At 36.4% G+C, this 21,048-nt stretch overlaps 1 protein-coding gene across 7 annotated transcripts in view; it reads right to left on the bottom strand.

The window, feature by feature from the left end:
• LOC104906871 (serine carboxypeptidase-like 13) overlaps positions 1-21,048 on the bottom strand; it is a 94,792-nt gene that overhangs the window by 68,738 nt on the left and 5,006 nt on the right. For 5 of the 7 annotated variants that reach the window (XR_008968785.1, XM_048641321.2, XM_057393680.1 and 2 more), the window contains exons 3-6: positions 13,153-13,235; positions 12,839-12,961; positions 5,481-5,583; positions 4,166-4,203 (exon numbers count right to left, since the gene is read on the bottom strand). Coding sequence is in view for 6 of the 7 variants with exons in the window: in XM_048641321.2 (XP_048497278.1) it covers positions 4,166-4,203; positions 5,481-5,583; positions 12,839-12,961; positions 13,153-13,235 (347 nt within the window). In the remaining variant the exon portion in view is untranslated. The remainder of the gene's footprint in view (positions 1-4,165; positions 4,204-5,480; positions 5,584-12,838; positions 12,962-13,152; positions 13,236-21,048) is intronic. The other 2 variants (XM_048641322.2, XM_057393681.1) reach the window with 1 other exon arrangement.

Genomic DNA, 21,048 nt, shown 5'->3' with positions numbered 1-21,048 from the left:
TCATCAATATGGAGAAATACTTCCCCCGTCTCAAACCCTTTTTTCCCTTGAAAAAGACCACAAAGACTTCCATTTATACTCACAGAGAATGAAGGGGTAGTGACACAAGTCATAACCCAATGCACAAATCTAAAAGGAAAATTAAGCCCTTCAGGCATTTGTTTAATAAAGTCCCAACTCGGTGAGTCATACGCTTTCCTCAAATCGACTTTCATGCTGCACTTTGCCACTCGATTTTTCCTTTTATATCGCCTCATAATGTTTTGGCAAATAAAAATATTATGGAAAATCACCCTGTTTGAGACAAAGGCACTTTGAATAGGATATACCACCTCAGGCAACACACTCTTCAATCTATTATTGAGCATCTTGGATATAATCTTATACACCAGATTGCAGCAAGTAATTGGTCTGAGCTGGCTGCTCACACTTAGGGACTACACACAGTTTGTAGCATTAACAATTTACCAGGTGTGAAAACTCCAGGACAGCCTCAGCAACTTCCACTCCTACAATGTACCGGGTCTTCTTAAAAAACAACTAGTACACCTATCTGGCCCAGGTGCCTTATCATCTTCAATAACATACAAAACATATTTTATATCATCAATAGTAAAGTTACCCACCAAAGCACTTTGCTGATCACTAGACAAACCATTCCCCTCACTAATAATACTTTTACTCACATGGGCAGTAGTATCATGAGTAGTACCCAGCAACATTTCATAATATTGAAGAAAAGCATCCTCCAATTTTCCTTGATCTTCAACCGAATCACCATTCAGATTCTAATCCTATACACAAGATTATGCACCCTTCTTTTTCTTAAGCAAGCATGAAAGTAAGCAGTGTTACTGTCACCTCCTTTTAGCCACTCTTCCTTAACCTTTTGCTTCAAATACTTTACTCTAGCCTTATGAAGAGTATCATATTTCCGTATCACCTCTTTTTCCTTACTATGCAGCTCCTAATTCAAAGGGTCCATAGAAATCTCCTCCTGCACCCCTATCAACTCTTTATAAGCTGTATCTGCTTCTTGCTCAATATTGCAGGAACTTTCCTTGTCGAGAAAATTCAAGTCTTTCTTAAGCATTTTAATCTTCTTTAAATTTCTGAACATAGGAACTCGAGAAATAATAACCACATGCTAGTGCCTTTGAACAATATTCACAAACTCATCATCTAGAGTCCGCGTATTGAAGAACCTAAAAGGTTTAGGTTTATTATTATACACTGATAGGGACAATCATCTGAAATACTTTTAGGTAAGAAGTACACATTTGCATTAGGGAGCATTTCATACCACTTTTCATTCACCAAAGTTTTATCAATCTTCGAAAACACCCTATTCTCACCCTGTTGCTTGTTAAATCATGTGTAGAATGGGACCAGTAGTTGAAATGTCCAAGAAGTTACTCACTCTCACACATTCTCTAAATATAGCAACTTCATCGAAGGTCACAATAGAACCAATTATGTCATTCATATTCAAAACATTATTAAAATCCCCTTCTACTATCTAGACACCTAAAACACTTTTACTAATTCTCTCCAAATTCCTCCTCAACAGTTTCATTAAAACCATACACCATAACACCACAATCAAGTCAAACAGTTTCCTAGAAGCAATATGCTGAACACCACAATAATTATATTGAGCATCACACTCGACAACATTCACTCTATAACATTCACTCTATATTTAGAAGCCATCCAACTAGCATTATTATAACACATATAGTTTGCAACCATGCTCCAACTAGCATAAAAAACCTTCACAAAATTACAACTTCTAACCCTTATTTCCAAGAGACCAAATAACCTAAGAGCATTGTGATTTAGAAAGCACCTAATATCACTATGCTTTAAAGGACTACTCATTCCCCTTACATTACAAAATCATGTACTCATTTGGAATTTCTTTATCTCCTCCTCCCTGTGATGAACCTGCCTCACCATCATTATTGTGCATTCTGCCATCATTGTTATCCTTCTCAAGCTCAAGAATAATCTTATTTTCGTGATCAGTCATTACACATGTATTCCCTTGTGCGGGCTTCTTGTCCAGTCACCTCCATAATTTCCCCCTTCCTTCACCCCTTATGGGATAGAAGCTAAAGTTTGTGTTCTATTATTCTTCTTGTTTTCTTTTTGAACATCTCTTGCATTTACAACTTGATTCTCTTGGGCTTTTTTAGGTACCCATTGTTTCTTTTGTTATAACTTCCTACTTGCCACTTCTAATCTTTTATTTCTACATTCCATCTCATTGTGTCATATTCCTTTACAATCACTATAGTGCATATGTTTACACTCATAGTTAACTTGCTGTGTTTGCATAACTATCTTCTCATGATAGAACATAACCTCTCCTAGGAAATCCTAATCCATAACCGCTTTCACTAGGACTCTAGCAAATTACAATATATCCTTAAGCAGTTGCATGATAAGATCTTACTAGTGTACCAATCATACCACCTATCTTATGAAGTGCACTTTGTCCCCACAACTTCAAAGGCAACCTAGGACACCTCACCCAAGTAGGCACCATCTTTACATCTTTAGCCAACAAATATATGTCAGGAGCCCAGTTTTTCATTATGTTCTTTTATCATATAAGAACGTTCCAGCCTCCATTACTCTTTTCTTCCCATCCAAAGACCTAAATCTTACCATAAAAGTACCATTCTCTAACATAGCAACTTTTATCCACTCAATACTATTTTCAAACTCTTCTATAAAGCCATCCACTATCCTAAATGGTGGTTTCAAACCCAAAATATAACATACAATAGCTCATTCCCAATAGTCAAGTTCATGTTTAACATCTTCTAGTGTTAAATGAATAATTCCATCTTCCTAAACTCTATATGAATCAAATTGTTTTAACAAATCCAATCCTTCTTCTCGCAGATTATCAAACAAAGAGCTACGCCCAGAAGGATTATATGGGTTACTGGCGAGCTATTGCATAGGAAATGGCGAAGGATTATTCACTATATTACTCCCTTGAGGTGATGACAAAAATAGCCTTTTGTCATGAAGTTCAATCATACTGCAGTTCAAGGTGTTTTTCTCCTCTTCATTCAATATTTCTGATTGTTCTTCTATTACAAAACAGCAGTATATATATTGACGGCTAGGTTGAGATCCCTAGGTCACAAATGAGCTCCTACCATTCATCATGTGACAGCACACACAACAAAATAGAGACCCACTAACAGACAACAAGACTACAGACAAAATACTAGTAATAACAAACTACAGACAAAAATACTAGTAATAGTACTACTGAGTCATGGGGCCTCTCTCTATAATTACAGCATCACTAATGTTGCCTTCTCAATATGAGGCCTTGCTGGAGTTCGCACCAATTCAAGCCACCTTTCAAACTAACTTCTCGCCGCCTCAAACGATTCCCGATCCTGCCTAGACGAAGTTCTCTCCAAAGAAGAGTCCGATTTTGCATCATCGAAAGTCTAGCTCAAAGCTGGAATACCTTCAACTCCTTGCAATTTATTCAGGTCCTTCAATTTCTTAAAATCCCCCAATTGAGGTTTCTTAATCAGATTCGCCTTCGCACCCTTCTTACTTGATTTTTTTTGGAATTCTTTTAGCTCTCTTCTCACCCTTTCCCTGTTTTTCCCCTTTTGCCATAGCTTCAGCACAGCTTAGGTTCGAAACACAAAAAAACTAGAAATTAAATTTCTAGAGAGAAGTTAGAGTTTCTCTCTAGAACCCATCGCTCTTTTCCCAATCCAAAACTATTATTGAGCCATGCTAAATAACTGAAATATATTTTATTATTTATTAGTAAAAATTATAACGATTCAATATTAATGAAATATTAATTGAGACGAATCAAACAAGACCCGACCTGACTACATTTTTTTCTTGTAAATTGAGAAAAATAAATAAGAAGAGTCTCTCTAATTATGAATAATGTCAAGATTCCAAATGAGAAAGAAAAAAATACAAAAAGGCTACTACATACACTAGTGTCTTAAGAGTCAAAGCCCCAAAACTTTGACAAGATTTGGTAATAAATATTTGTAGAATATGAATTTCAAACAAATTTAATAAACAAATAGCTTGTGACTACATAAACTTACTACTATGTATTGGTTGAGTGGGCACTCATTTTTAATATCATACTTAATTGTACCTGGAGATTCATAATAGGCTGAACGTGAACTTTATTCCCTACAAAACATAGACAACGCAATAAGTTAAACTATGAAGGTAAAAAAAAAAGAAGATAATTACTTATATTTATAGAGGTTCATACTTACGGAAGGAAAAAAAGGAATAAATGGAGAACAATAAAATATTTGACTCAAATCATAGTAAATCTAGCTTGGCTTGCTAAAAAATCTAAAGGAAAATTTCCTCAGGTACCCCTGAGGTTTGGCGTAATTTCCAAAATACCCCACACATTTGGGGAATTCCTCATATACTCCCGAGGTTTGTGTTTGGGCTTAAGATACCCTTACTATGGACGGAACCCTAACGTCGTTAGGTTTTTCCCCTCTCTCTCCCTAATTTTCTCTCTCCTCCCATTCCCTCACCCACTACCAACACCCCTCCCCCAACCGGCGACCACCACCCACTCCGACGACCCTACCCCCTCCCTTCGTCGGCTACAACAACAGCACCCCTGGCAAACCCATCCTCTCCCATTCCCCCACCCTCGACACCCCATCCTAGCCCTCCCTTTCCCCATTCTCGATTCCCACCCCACCCGACACCACCCCTCCCCTTTTCCCCCTATCGGAAATGACCCCCCTTCCATGTCTCCTATCATGAGTCGACCCCTTCCCCAGCCAGATAAGCCGCCCCCAAACCCTTAAACCCGCCCTCGAAACCACCCTAGGCTGTTGTTCTGCTGTTCTGACCGGCGCCAACGCCGAGGGTGAGGGAATCGGGAATGGAGAAGGGAGGGGGTAAGGTCGCAGGCGCCGGAGTGGGGGGGGGGTTTTGTCAATGGGTGGGGGAATGGGAGGAGAGAGAAAATTAGAAAGAGAGGGAAAACCTAATGGATGTTAGGGTTTCGTTCATAGTAAGGGTTCCTTGAGCCCAAACATAAACCTCGAGGGTATATGAGGAATTACCATATGTGGGGGATATTTTGAGAATTACGTCAAACGTCAGGGATACCTGAGAAAATTTCCCAAATCTAAAAGATTACGTTGACTGATTGTTCACCCAAAGGACTCGCTGAATCATTTCATTACTATCTAAAAAAAATGTGGCTCTACAATAATTAGGGCTAGACAGCTGGACCATTAGAAAATCCCATTTTCACCTATAATGGCCCTTAAACCTTAGATGTGACTTTGACTCCTACTCACACTTAATCTCACTTTAGCCGTTATCACTTGTATAACAACAGAATAAGAATTCTCTATATAAACTTGATTGCAAATACAAAATCAGATAAACAAAAATTATAATTTGATCTTATCGCTTTAATTAATTACCTTTGGAGATCTCTTTGACAACAATTGGGACAATCATGCCAGAGTATGAATCCCCACAAATGTAAAGAGGATTATTTTGGAATCCAACATGGTCCATAAGCCACTATATGTAAGAATAGAGGGAGATCAGAAAAGAACAAGAGATTTAAATCTCATTTTTAAATCAATATTCTATGAGAGCTTATTATGAAAGATAATTTCACATGGATCTTATCTATTTGGGTTGCTGAATGAAACACGAAGAAACAATAAATTCTTTTGTAAGAGAAGTCCAATCAACAGCATAAAGACTGATAAGCTTAAAAGATTCATGAGTAACACACTTATCAACATAAGGTATATTTAACATGATGCTTATTAAATGATCATCACCCTAATTAGATTTGTGATCGAATTAACCTACTTCTTTTATTAGATAATTTAACATGATGCTTATTAAATGATCATCACCCTAGTTAATTTATTACAATTATTGATGTCGACATGGATTGAGTGGGGCCCACTTCACAAGCAAGTTGTAGCTCATTGCCCTAGTTTCTTACCCCCAAATCCAAAGTACGAGTCATGATCAATTTTTGAAGTCAATAAGGAGTGAAGTCTTCATTATCGTTAGACTAGTCCCTTTTTGGTAAGCCCTTTGTTTTTGTCCCTTTTAATTCAAAGTTCATCATAATAATTTAAGGTGGCGACACCCTAATTTGTCCCTTCCATAGGAAATCCTTTACTCTACATTACTGTGCAACCTCAAAGCTTTTCCCAAAACAAATTGACCATGTATGCGTATATGGACAATAAAACTTGTAAGATTTCCCAAGAACAAAAAAGGACTTATTCTTGCTGATCTAAAATTCTGGCATGAGCCTACTAGATGAAAACACCTTTTATTTGATTTTTATTTCTCGCGCTACGTATGATCTAGTTGATGAATTTTAAGAGTAAGTACACACTGTTAGTCTGTTAGATGAGTATGAAATTTGTGGGTAAGCGGATGGTTCTTCTAAACACGTAATATACTCTTTCCTATAAGTATTCTAATGACCTAACAAGATCAATGAGTTCACGGTAAACACCTATGAGATACGAAGAAGAAAATTATAGAGATTGGTTGATGACAAACTCTATGCACTACAAATATGTCTAAAGGTTGTTTTTTCTCAAGAACAAGGAGAAAAAATCTAGAGTAAATGCTCTTGTGTTTTTTTGCTCTGATAAGTAAGAATATATCATCAACAAAACTGATTACAACCTAAAACCACCAAAACAAAACTGATTACAACCTCCTCACACCAATATAGACAATTGCCTCCACCAATTTGTATCATTTCTACTAGTTTTCTTTGGGAGAATACTATAACTTCTTTATATAACATTGTATCAAACTTTATGTACAATTAAACTAGATTGAACAATTTTCATATTCCAATATGCATCATTCCTCACCCACTAAATTAAATATATTAGAGCATGGACTATCATTGCAATAACTTGCTTCTGCATCTTAGATCTCCTGCTTCTTGCTATCCACTGAATATACTTACCCAATCTTAAAAAACGAACTCTAATTTCGATCAATTGCAAAATTTGCTCCCGTATTCTCTGACTGTAGCAACAATCGAATAGTAGATGACTTTGAGTTTTTGCTGCCATCCTAGTGATCTGACAAAGATAATTATCACCAACTCCATACTTGAATAATCTTTTTGTTGTCTATAAACGATCATTCATAACTAACCAACCAAAGAACATGTGTTTAGGAATCACAAAACGATTCCAAACAAACTTATGCCAAGTAACTGTATCAATATCACCCTGCAGCAATTGACAAATACCTTTCATAGAGTACTTATCCATTGCAGCCAACTGAGTATGAGTGACAACAACCTTCATCTTCTCTTTAACCTTACACAACTTCTTCCAATAGCAACTTCAGTCATTTGAAGGTTGATATGACCACCAATCACCATCTTTGAGATACAACTCATTTACCCACTTTGTGCAAAGGCAATCTTTTGTTGCATTGAAAGCCCATATATATCTGCCAACAGCTATCCAATTCCACATCGGAATTTGCCTAAGCCCAAGTCCCCTTGCATATTTAGGCAAACAGACATGATCCCATGCTACCTTCCCAGAAGTATAACTGAATTGATCACCTCCCCAAACATAGGCTCTATATATTTTCTCTACCTTTTTCAGATCAGCACTAGGAATAAAAAAAATTTGAGCCCAGTAGATATGGACACTCATTAGGATATAATTTACCAACACCAATCGTCCTTGATAAGACAAATTCCTATTCTTTCACACTCTTACACGAGCAGTCTTCTTATCAATTAGAGGTTGACACTCCTTAGCAAAGATCTTCTTATGACTAATAGGAACACCCAAATAACGAAAAGGGAGCTTACCCACGTTGAAACCTCTAACCTCCAAAATTCTCCGAACTTCCTCCCTCTTCATACCTGCTGTATACAATTCAATTTTACTCTTATTTACCTCTAACCCTGAGGCCTCTGAGAAGTGTTAGAACCCTCTGAGCATTGTATACACACTGAAACAAACTCCCCCTTACAACATAATATAACATCATTCGTAAAACACAAATGATTAAGCTTCATCCCAACAAACCTTATAACTCTAGTAAGATACTCCATACAAATCACAAAAAGCAAGGGAGACACGCGGTCCCTTTGCCTAATCCCCCTCCTTCCTTCCAAAAATCCGAACATGGATCCATTTAATAAGAAGGAGTATCTAGGAGTACAGACACAGGTCATTATGAGCTTAACAAAATTGAGCAGGAAAATTCAAAGCTCATAACATCTCCTCAAGAAAATCTAAATGAATGGAATCATAAGCTTTTTTCATGTCCATTTAATAATGCACCCTAGACTAGCATTCTTCCTCCCATAATATTTTTCACTATATCCTGACAAATAAGAATATTGTGGGCTATGAACCTCCCTTGAATAAAAGCTCCCTAGTTCCAGCAATCGGCTTAGGTAACACAACTTTAATACTATTACAAATTATTTTTGTAATGCATTTATATATAGAATTGCAACATGTTATAGATCTATAACCTGTAACACATTTGGACATTTAATTTTCGGAATTGAAGCCAAAATAGTATTATTAACCTCCTTTAACCGCTTTCCAGAGTAAAAAAAATCAATCACATCATCACTAATCTCTTCACCAACAACACCCCAAGAATCCTTGTAGAAGTGAGTACTAAACCCATCGGTCCATGAGATTCTTGTCTCCTGGAATAGAGAACTAAGCATCCTTCACTTCTGCACCAGTAACATCTAGAAGCAAAGACATGTGCTGAATCTCATTCAAAACAAGCCCATCATTTACAACCTCCTGCTGAACACACCCTTTCATCTCCTTTGCTCTACCCAGCAGACATTTATAGTAACAAACAGAAGAAAGCATCCCTAACCTCTTCAGACTTATCCCTCCAAACCCCATTTATGTCATTGATGCATTAAACATTGTTTTTCAGCTTTCTAGCCTTGATAGCTTGGTAAAAAAAATCCTACTATTCTCATCACCTCCTTGAACCCAAGCTAACTTCGCTTTGCTAGAAGAACCATCATTTCTATCAAACCATCCGCAATTTGAATATCACTAAATGCTGCTCTATTAAGAATTTTTAATTCTTTCTTCACATCCTTTAGTTTCTGAACAGTTTGGAACATCATAGTACCCTTCATATTCCTTTGCTAGCAACTACAAACTATCCTCTGAAAATATGGGTTCTCACTCCACATCTTACAGTACCTATAAGGAAACATTCCTCCCCCCGTCTCATGATGCTTTAAGAGAATAGGCGAATGATCATAACTTCCTTCAGGAACAAAAATGGCTACAATAGTAGGAAAAATATCACACCACACACCAATTCCCATCACTCTATCCAATTTGCTAAACACTCTTTCGTCACCCTGCTACTTATTATTCCACGTGTAAAAACAACCAACTGACTTGATATCTTCCAAACCACACCTTGCCACACATCTTCTATAAGGGTCCATTTCATAGTCCCTAACTACATCCCCAATTCTTTCATTTTTATTTAAAACGCAATTAAAACCCCTAGCTACTATCCAAGCCTTGTCAATCCTCTCAGCTAAATCACATAACTCCTTCGAAACATCCTCCCGTTGTCCAGCATTGTTAAATGCATAAACAATCAAACAAAACCAACTAGAACCACCATTATTAATAGGTTATGTCCAGCACTGAATTAGCTGTTGAGTCATCAAAAGAATGGTAATATGAAAGCTATGAGGATTCCAATCCATCACAATTATACCTCCATGACAAAGGGAAGAATTTGATATAAAACACCAACCGGGAAACACATTTGTATATAACACACGCATTTTATTTGCCTTCACCTTAGTCTCTAAGAGACTAACTAGTTCAAGGGAGTTTTTTTTTCCCTATAAGCTGCTTAATTCTTTTTATTTCTTTAGGAAATTTATCCCTCGATCATTCGATATAAATAAGGGGAATCCCTTCCACTGTCCTTCATTTCCCTAGTGTTCACACACAAACAACCTGTCTAACCACTACTTCTTAAACTTCCATATCTTCAAGTGTTGTAAATGTATTTGTTGTAGCTATAAGCCTACTTGGTGAACTTACCTTCCTAGTTAACTGTCCCACTGCTTCAAAGCCATGTTGCTCAACTTGTTGAATTACTACTGCTTCATTTTCCGCAGCCACTTTAATTTCTTGAACAGTAGATTTAACTCTCCACTCCTGCCTACTCACCTGCTTCTTACACCCCTCCTTTTCATGCCCCAATTTCTTACAATTTGAACGTAATGTAGGCTTCCATTCATAAGCTACATCAAAAACTACTTTTACCCCTTTTTCATTAATAAAATCCAATTGATCCGGAGAATCCTAATCAACTTTCACTTCAACCAAAACACGAGCATATTGTAATTTATCACAATTACAAGTAGCTTGATCAACCTTCACATAATGACTAATTCTAGCTACTAACTTGTTTATGCAATTTTCATTCCAATACTTAAAATCCAACTCAGGTTGAATCGAAGTAGGCAAAACATCAAATGATTCCTTCATTACATCATTATCAGGCTCTCAAGCCTTTATGATCAACGGCTTATAATCAAACAAGTAATTCGATCCAGAGAGGACCTCATCTCTCTTCTCTATTGAGCTAAATCTCACAATAAACACCCCTTTCTTCAGAACATCCACCTTATCCACCCCTATTGACCTTCAAATTCTTCTAATATAACCCTTCATAACATAGGGAGGAGGATTAGCACCAATCACATAACAAAAATAGCAGCATTCCATAAATCAATTTCAGATTGAATATCGACATCATCAATTTTAACCTTATCTACTCCCATATCATCATTCTGAGCTATAGAAAGACTTACCAATTCTTCTTCAAACTGTAGAATTGGGACAGGTTGAACAGTTCTATCCGCCCATGACTTCCTCCCCTGCTGCCTCTCCGATGATGTGTGTATTGAGGTCAGCCATTTAGAGAACAATCGATGAGTTTGCTGACTATGCCTGATCGCTCAAATATACTCCTCTTCATATTGAGCTTGAACTTCAAACTCCATCGCATCAACTCCCAAAATCTCATTTGTGGATTTAGTTTTCCTATTCTCTAATTCACCACTCTAATCGGCCCTGAAGGCTTTTTTGTAGGATTATTTGTCTTCTGCCCTTTAGAATTCCTTTCCGTGGCTACGATGTTAGCGCACCGAGAGCAAATTCTAAAGAGGAAAACTCCCTACTGGTAGTGTTTCTAGGTTAATCTAGAGTAAATTCTCCAAAAGCAAGTATGAGAATGATGTTAATACTTCTCTATGTGTGCATACAGTCTCCATATTTATAGTATAGGAGAATCAGAGATTACATACCCAAAACATTACAATAATTCGTTTAAAGTGTTACCAAAGAGAAGGAAAACCGCACCAGAAAACGGGTTTTGCGACCCGCGACCAACGTCACGACTTGCAAAGGACCACTCATCGTGAGGTGCAACTTGAGTCGCGAGGTGCGACTTGAGTCGCGAGGTGCGACTTGAGTCGCGAGGTGCGACTTGAGTCGCGAGGTGTGACCATCTTCTGTCAATAATTCTTCTTTGTTGCATGTATGGATTTTCGGATAGGAACTTTTCGCAAGGTGTGAATTATGTCGCGAGGTGCGACACAAGTATGTTCCTTATTCTCATATATTGATACTCCGCAACTCCCAACTATAACAAACATTACACACACATACCTTACAGACGCATGTAACTGTAAATGTTCCAACACACACTAAAGTTTGGAACAAGCGATAGATATTTGTTGTCTTCTTGGTTGTTTACTTAGAAAAAAGTATATATATTGTTAACAACAAATATGTATTAATATAAAATTTTGTATAGTAAGATTCGAACATGTGATCAATAAGTTGAAAAGAAGTTTTACCATCTCAACCAACTATTATAGATGCTCTTTACTCCATGTATATATATATATTAGTACATATATATATATATATATATTATATATATATATATATATATATATATATATATATTATATATATATATATATATATATATATATATATATATATATATATATATATATATATAATATATATATATATATATATATATATATATATATATATATATATAACCAACTAATCTGCAATAATTATAAGTTCAAAACATAGAAGTATTATTCCAGGTAAAAAAAGACTCGGGCATCACAGTATCGACACACTAGTTATTATTATTCTATTCACCAATGTGATCGATCATATACGCGCGCTTTCAATGCTTTGTTTTGCTTGTTTCAATTTCTACCGAGCCTAGGTAGTAACTTTTGTGTATCATGTTGTAGGTTTAATATTACTTTAAATGGTTGTACATGACATCTAAACCTAGGGTGTCCTTCCTACTACTTTTTAGTGTATGAACGTTCCATTATGCATATATAGCTAATACAGGGTACAACATATAGTTTTGGGTTTCCATAATAGATGTATTATTCCCAATTACCAATTAACTTATCCAAAATGTTCCTTCTGCCAGTTTTTTTAGCTGTACCCAGAGGAATACGTTTGTCAACAAGCAACTCTAGTTAGTACTCTGAGTTAGAGAAAAATCTAACAAGACATCTTTCACACGACTTAGTTTTACCCACATATAATACAAGAGAGTCAATGTTGACTAGTATCAAATGTTGATATGCTACAACTAGAAAAATGGATGAAGTATTAGCTAATCTGTAAATATAACTTCTCGTTAATATTCCACTTAATTGCACCCTGATAGTAAGTTCTTTCGTTACCTTTCTCAAAAATTGATAAATATGTTCTGATGATGTAATATCATCTGTGTAGTAATGTTCTGGATCTGTTGCATAAGAGAACCCTGTGCCAACAGGTGAATCAAGAAATATTATGCTCGCTACCTGAAGATCAAACCCAACATATTCGTCTTAGTGTAATCATGGTTTAAATATCTACAAATTTTAATTTTACCTTTCTCATGCAATTCCATTTCTTTTCACATTTTAGAGGTACAAAGATATGAAGCAGATAAAACTTTTAAGTGCCAATTGAAAGTATAGCAAAGTACTAATAAGTGAATAAAATATTGTACCTTTGTCCAAGAAAACGGATTTAACTGAAATGTTGGTGCTTTTGAGTGCCAATTGAAAGCAGAGGTATTGAAAATCAAAGGACCTGTAGGGTGACTCCAATATTTATTACACAAACACAGTAAGAATAATATGGTTAAATAATTAAGAACTATAATTAAAATATAGGAAAATGGGCATCAAGTTCAAAGAAAGCAGATTCATAGAGTCTTCTTCCTGAAAAAATTCACAATGAGATAAGGAGTGGATACAGGAGTTGATATAACGTTTTTGATTCTTGTATAGCCCAGTTCTTTTACGCCTGGTGAAGGCTAGGCTAGTTATGTTGTTAAGTTTGGTTTCGTTATATTAATTACATCAGCTCGTCTTACTTAGCAAAAAAAAAAAAAAAACAAATTCATAGCTATGTGCAAGTTTAACCTAAGGACCTCATTTTTGTTATGACTTAGTTTTTCTGCCATTAGATTTTGTCAATAAGTTTTGTCGAGAGAAGGTGTCGCCATATACAGTTGCTACAGTTATGGAAGGCAGAGATGCATTTCAAATTTTAATCAAGCACGTTATTGCTGCAAAGAGAGGCGTGATCAAGGATTGTTCCTGATATTAAGGGAAGAATATCTCCGCTACTTGATTAGCTGAAGAAGAGAAATAGGAAGGTATAACATATTTTGAAGATCAAGAAGGAAGCATGAGAGAATAAAACACGAAGCATTTAACTAAAAAACTCAATCATTCATCCTTGAGCAATTCCTACAACTAGAGAAAACTTACTAGTGTATTTAGAATATAATTTCTTCCATTTAATCCATACCACACGTTGGTGACTTTATTTACGACAAAAGCTTACTTGCTGAATTGGTGACCTCAGTGCCACCATAGTTTTACCCACCTTCATTGGAGTTTTCCGCGTCACCATTTCTTGTATTTTTTTCCTTTGTCTTTGATTGATTTCATATTCATTTGTATATTATAATCATCAACCATTAGTTTAATCGTTTATGTCCCAAGTCAATTGACGTCGTTAGGCTCAAATTGACATAAACAGTGGGCAATGGCATAGTATAGTTAGTGGCTGGTATAAAGTTATATTTTTCCACATTGTGGTACTGATTTTTCCTAATAATTTGACCTATTTTATCGTTTATCTAATCCTTCACCTTACTAATTACTATCCTACTTTGAGATTTAAATCAGCAGTATAACAAGAAGAGAGTATTTTACAATTAAATTAGGAATTGATAGATTCGTATACAAAGGGTATCACATGAAATCTAGAGCAATACAGGTGAAGAAGCTAAAAGGAGTCAAGAAGAGGAGCTAGATGATGATATAAAACTCAGACTCAGCACCCAATTTTCCAATTATGGTCTTCTATTTGTAATTTATTGTTCATTGATTTTGAGAAAGTGAAAATGAGCAGCTAGATGATCCTATTGAATGGTTCTATTGATTAATTAGATGGTTGTTTTTTAGGACTTTCTTATATTTTGTTAGTACTTGAGCCTAGTGCTAATGCATGGTTTATCTTAAACGTCCAAAATACAAATAAATATTTTGCAACAAATTAGAATTGTGTAACTATTTCTTTTCAATCTACACACTTTTCTTTTTGATTTGTTTCTTTTTAATCTATACAATGTTGTTTTTTCTATTCTTGGTAGCATTTCTCATCTATTTTCTCCTCTTCTTCTACCCATGTCATCCACTTTTTAATATTATAACCCATTTTTCAGTTTCTCTATTATATTTTTAGACTTTCATCCTTGGTTGTTGGTTCTCCCCCAAACTGAAGTGAGTAAACAAAAAAGAAATGGAGGGAGTAATATAAAGTGCAAAAAAGTTCTAGTATTTAACAGAAAAAATAATAAAAGAAATTATAGCGAATAAGATGCAATCGTAGTAAAGTCACACTTTTCAGAATTGTGATAGGAGAAGATGCAAAAATCCCCTTCAAAAAGATAGGAAATGCGCGCCCAAGTAGAGTTCCATATAGGGTTTGTATTAGGAATTTTATGGAAGTACAAAAATATGATTGGTAGCTTATACTTCCTTCTTAAGGGCCCGTTTGTCATCACGGTAAGTTTTCAGATTTTGGTTTTATGAATATAAAAGTCATATAATATAAGAAAAATAATAAACTTAAAATTAGTCATACTTATACTAAATATGTCAATTTTAAAAACTGAAAAATAAAAATTGGATACTATATTTTTTTCTAATTTCCCTTTTTTTTGTTTTTGGTTTTAAAAAAAACTGAAAAGTAAAAACAAAAAAACGAAACGAACGAGCCCTTAAATATTTGCTCATCTTTTCACAAGAACCAAAGAAGATAGGAGAGAAGTTAGTGGGAGATGTAGAAAAGGTGAGGTTAAGGAGAGAAAATATTCTATTGCAACAATTGTGTTTTTACACTATTTACCCCTCACCTTTCACTATCTATTGTGATTGTGTTTTTGAAAGATATCCATTGTGATTTTTGCGTAAGAAAAAATATAGTTATGTAGAGTTTTATTAGATTCATCTCGCTATATATCATCGAAATATTAAATTTTATAATTTTTACTAAAAAGTAGATATTAATTGTTAAAATTGTGCATTATCAAACATAAAAATTCAATTGTTGCAATAGAAAAAGAACAAATGAAGTAACGAATGAAGTATAAAGTAAGGATATGTAAGTAAAAGAAAGTAAGAAGTTATGGTGGGCCTCATGTTCCAGAATAGAAAAAGTAAGTTAATTAATTTTTGTGAAACTGAACAAAAAATAAAGGTGAGTATATTTTGTGAAACAAAAAGAGTATATATTATTATCAAAGATATAATCTTATATATATTTCCAATAAATTTTTTGTTAGTATTAGTGGACCTAAAATTTTAGTTTCAAGATGTCAAACTATAAGCTTTTTTACTCAATTATGGAATTTAGAAGTAGTTATTTGAAATTGCAAAATTGTTTATCAACGAATTGTTATATTGTTATGTTTTGATGGGACGATGAAAAGGTCAAAATCATCAATGTAGGTCCACCAATAGGGTTTAGGTAAAATATTTATTTAGCAAATTAACTAAAAATTGGACCAAATATCAATCGAAAAACAAATTGGACATTACATACCTTTAATGCCTTAGTTTCCTGAATTTTTGGGATTTATTTTTTAGGAAATTAACTAAAAATCAGAAGAAAAAAAATTATGTACTTTTTTCAATTTTTAATTGATACAATCCTAATAGATTCCTTTATTGAAAAGATTCCAAAAAAATTGCTTCAAATAAAAATAATAAGTAAAAACATTCTTCGTTGATCATGCAAATTAATCAACAATATTTATAACAAAATAATAGACAACATGAAATAGGACATGCAAAATGTGCTATAATACAAGGCCCCTCATACTTCCCCTCTTCTCACGTGTTTTGACTTTATTGGAACTTGACAAACCATGTAAATGCCATATGGCCTTTTACTAAGAAAGTCAAAAGCAATAACGGAACAACAAAACGATAAAACAATCATGAAGTTAGTTTTTTTTTTCTTTTTTTTTTGGAGGGGATGAAGTTAATTAATTAAGGAATACTATTAGACTATTAATACCTTAAATGATAAGGTGCTAGAACATTTTAGAGGCTAAAATTATTAAGTGGTTATGTAGAGATTATATTTTAGGAAGTTACCTAAAGGTAGAGTTGTATCTTTATTAGATTTCCTAAGTATTGTATCAAATATATATAATGTGGCAATCATTAATGAGAAGGCAACTGATTTACCCTAATTCTACATGGTACGAAGCCTCTCTAATTTTTCTTCTCATCAACCTCTCGGCTGTTGTGATGGAGGACGATGTTGAAAAACAGTGCCTCTGCCGCTGTCGACTACCATAAATATAAACTTGTTGTTCTTCCTAGGCACCGGTGATCGGCCAAGGGATTTCATCACCCCAACTAGACTGATCCATGACAACTATGATGTGTGGTCCTCTGATATTCAAATGGCTCTCGAAGCGTGCCGAAAGCTCGGGTTTCTTGATTGCACAATCACGACACCCGCTCCTCCCTACACAACGACAAATTGGACAACAATTCATGTGATGCTGATCTCCTGGATCATGAATACCACTTAAGAGGTAAAAAGTACTTTATCGAAATTTAGGGAAGCCTCTGAACTTCGGTCTCATCTTAAAACTAGATTTGCTTTAGTTAATGGTCCACGCATTCACCAATTAAAATCTGCCATTGCATTTTGCAAACAAAGTAAATCTTTGTCGGTTCCAAATAATATGGGAAACTCAATTGTTTATGGGAAGAATTATATAAACACGAGCCTCTAATCACGTGTTTCTATTGTCCTTCTTGCTCGGCTGGGGTGCTTCACGCCCAACGTCGAGATGAACAAAAACTGCATGATTTTTTAATGAGCCTCTACACAGATTATCATAGTCATCTTCGGGTTCGTCTTCCTCGTGTGTTTGCTGCTGACAAGCCTCAAGAGGTGATGGGCTTTGCGGTGAGTGTTGGGCGTGGTCGTGGCAAGCTCGATCGTCCGATTTGTACTCACTACCACAAGGTTGGCCATGATGTGGCCAAGTGTTGGTCGTTGGTAGCGTGCTCGCACTATAAGAAGCACATCCATGCTGTGGAAAATTGTTCAGAGATTGTGGGATATCCGAATTAAGGGGACTCCACCAAAGGAGGCTCTCGGCCTCCAAGTCAAGGTTGTGGTTGAGGTCCCGCCAAGGCTAATGCCAAGCCTAGTCCTTCCGTCTCTTCCTCTGCTCCTAGTGCTTCCTCTTCTCAGCTCTTCACGGCCGACCATTGGAAAGCCCTTGCGAGTCTCTTCGGTAATTATCAAGTTCTTGAGGATCGCTTGAGTGGTATGTTCTCTTCTTATTCTTGGATTACTGATACTGGCGTCACTCATCATGTCACTGGTCAGAAATCGTGGTTGTTTGATTTGGTTGATATTACTGCTTGTCTCGTGGGTCTTCTTAATGGTGCTGATGTTATCGCTACTCAAACTGGTAATGTTCGTCTGTCTGCCATTATTACCCTTCATGACGTGCTATATGTTCCCACCTTTAGTTGAAATTTACTTTTGGTTTCACAATTATCTCATGACATGAATTGCAATGTACAATTTAACTCTTCTATGTGTGCTATACATGACAATATGAGGGAGCTGATTAGAACGGGATGTAGGCAGGATGGACTATACTATTACTGTAGAGGTGATGTAGTTCAACAAGTTTCTACCAATGCTGCATCTTCTAATTTGGAGGTACGACATAGGCGCATGGGTTATCCCTCCGGAAGACTAGTGAAGTTGCTTCCTTTTATTTGTGATCTTGAAGGTAGTTTGGATAAAGCATGTGAAATGTTTTTTCGTGCTAAACATCCTAGGGAAAAATTTCCTTTGAGTTATAATAAGGCTTGTAGAGTTTTTGAAAAGATTTATTGTGATTTATGGGGTCCTTATCGCCATCCCTTTTCTTGTGGTGCACGATATTTTTTAACCATTGTTGATGACTATTCCCGTGCTGGTTGGGTTTATTAATTGGATGATAAAATTGAGGTGTTTCGTATATTCATGCTTTTGGTTGCTATGGTTGAGCGTCAATTCTCTCGAAACATCAAAATCGTTCAATGTGACAATGGCACTGAATTTCATTATTTACCTGATTATTTCTCTGGTATTATCTTTCAAACCTCTTGTGTAGCGACACCTCAACAAAATGGGAGGGTTGAGCGAAAACATCAACATATTTTGAATGTAGGGAGCGCTTTGCGTTTCCAGGCTCATCTGCCTATCTATTTTGAAGTATTCTTGTTGCTGCCCATCTTGTAAATTGTACTCCCTCCCCTTTGTTGAACAATAATTCTCCTTTTGAAATTCTTTACAACTATAATCCTGCTTATGAGGCTATTCGTGTATCTGTATGTCTTTGCTTTGCTCACAATCACAAAACTAAGGGGGATAAGTTCGGAAGTAGGAGTCGCAAATGTTTGTTCGTGGGGTATCCGTTTGGGAAAAAGCGGTGGAAGTTATTTATTCTTGACACGAAGGATTTTTTTGTGTCACGTGATGTGAAATTTTTTGAGTTCTTTCCATTTCTCACACCTAATGATATCAATATTGTGCCTCATGATCTTGTCCCTATGCCTCTTGGTCCCATTGACTTTGATTTGGATGAATTTCCCTCTGCTTTCATTGCTGACCCCTCCTCTGCTCCTCCATCTGAGCTTAATTCCAATCCTCCTCCCATCACAAATTATCATATGTCCATCCCAAACACACGTATCTCCCCTTCTTCTCTTGAGTCAGGCCCACAAAACACCGCCGCAACCTATTGTTTCGCCCGCCTCACCTTCTCCTCTCTCTCACACTGGGCGGACCCATCTTCTTCGTCGCCTGCTAGTCAGCACGCGCCCCTTGATGTGCTGCCTATTTCCTCTGAGCGCACACCTACATCGTCTGTCTTGCCCCCGCATCTGTTTCTTTGGACTCGTCGGTTCAGCCTACTTCCACGCTAGACCGTATTACCCACGAGCTGGCGCTAGGCCGTGGAAAACAAAATAAAATCCCCTCCATTAAGTGGAAAGATTTTGTGACTCACACAGTTGTTTCTAGTCCATATTCGTTTGCTCCGTCTCCGTCATCTTTTTCAGGTACTCCTTATCCTATAGCTCATTATGTTGATTGTGCAATCTTTTCATTGAATTATCGAAAGTTTCTTGCTATTATTGTTTCTGGTACTGATCTCAGGTCCTTCAAAGATAGGCTATGAAGGATTCAGGATGGAAAGCTTCTATGCAGGATGAGATTCGTGCCTTGGAATTCAATGGCACTTGGACTTTATAGGAATTGCCACCTGTGCTTGCCATGGGTAGTTAGTGGGTGTATCGCACCAAATATTTATCTAATGGCCAGATTGAACGCTTGAAATATAGGCTTGTTGTGTTAGGTAATCATCAGAAGGCTGGAGTTGATTACAATCAGACCTTTGCACCTGTAGGAAAAATGACTACAGTTCATGCCTTTCTTACCATTATTGCTTCAAAAAATAGGAAAATCCATCAAATGGATGTCCACAACGCTTTTCTTCATGGTGATCTTCATGAAGAAGTATATATGAAGCTCCCTCCTAGATTTGCATGTTCGAATCCTGGTTTTGTTTGCCGTTAGTGTAAATCTTTGTATGGTCTCAAACAAACTCCTCGTTGTTGGTTTGCAAAACTCGTATCTGCCTTGACCGGGTACCATTTCCTGCAATCTTATGCTAATTATTCTCTCTTCACTTATACTCATGGTGCCATTCAGATCAATGTGTTGGTTTATGTTGATGATTTAATCATTTCTGAGAACGATCCCGCTGCTCTTACTACTTTTAAGGCATATCTGAGTGACTGTTTTAAAATGAAGGATTTGGATGCTCTCAAATATTTTCATGGCATTGAGGTTGCTCGTAGCACTACTGGTTTGTTTTTGTGCCAACGTAAGTACACTCTTGATGTCATTTCTGATGCTGGATTATTGGGTGCTAAGCCTTGTAGCTTCCTCGTTGAGCAGAAACATAGGCTTGCTCATGCCACAGGTCCTCCTTTGGCCGATGCGGCTGCCTACCTTAGGTTGGTTGGTCGTTTCATTTACTTGGCCGTCAAAAGGACCGATCTTGCTTAGTCTGTTCATGTCTTTATCACAGTTTATGTAGGATCCTCTTCAGGAGCATAGGGATGGCGCTTTGAGAGTGGTCCGTTATTTAAAAGGCTCACCGGGCCAATACTTGTTGTTACTTTTCGACAGTGAGCGCTCTCTTTAGGGTTGGTGTGATTCTGATTAGGCGGCTTGCCCTGTTACTCGTCGCTCTCTGACGGGTTGGATTATTTTCTTGGGTAATTCTCCTTTC

Source organism: Beta vulgaris, chromosome 3 (assembly GCF_026745355.1).
Source record: "Beta vulgaris subsp. vulgaris cultivar EL10 chromosome 3, EL10.2, whole genome shotgun sequence".
Classification (NCBI taxonomy): domain Eukaryota; kingdom Viridiplantae; phylum Streptophyta; class Magnoliopsida; order Caryophyllales; family Amaranthaceae; genus Beta; species Beta vulgaris.
This window is presented reverse-complemented; position numbering and strand designations above follow the sequence as displayed.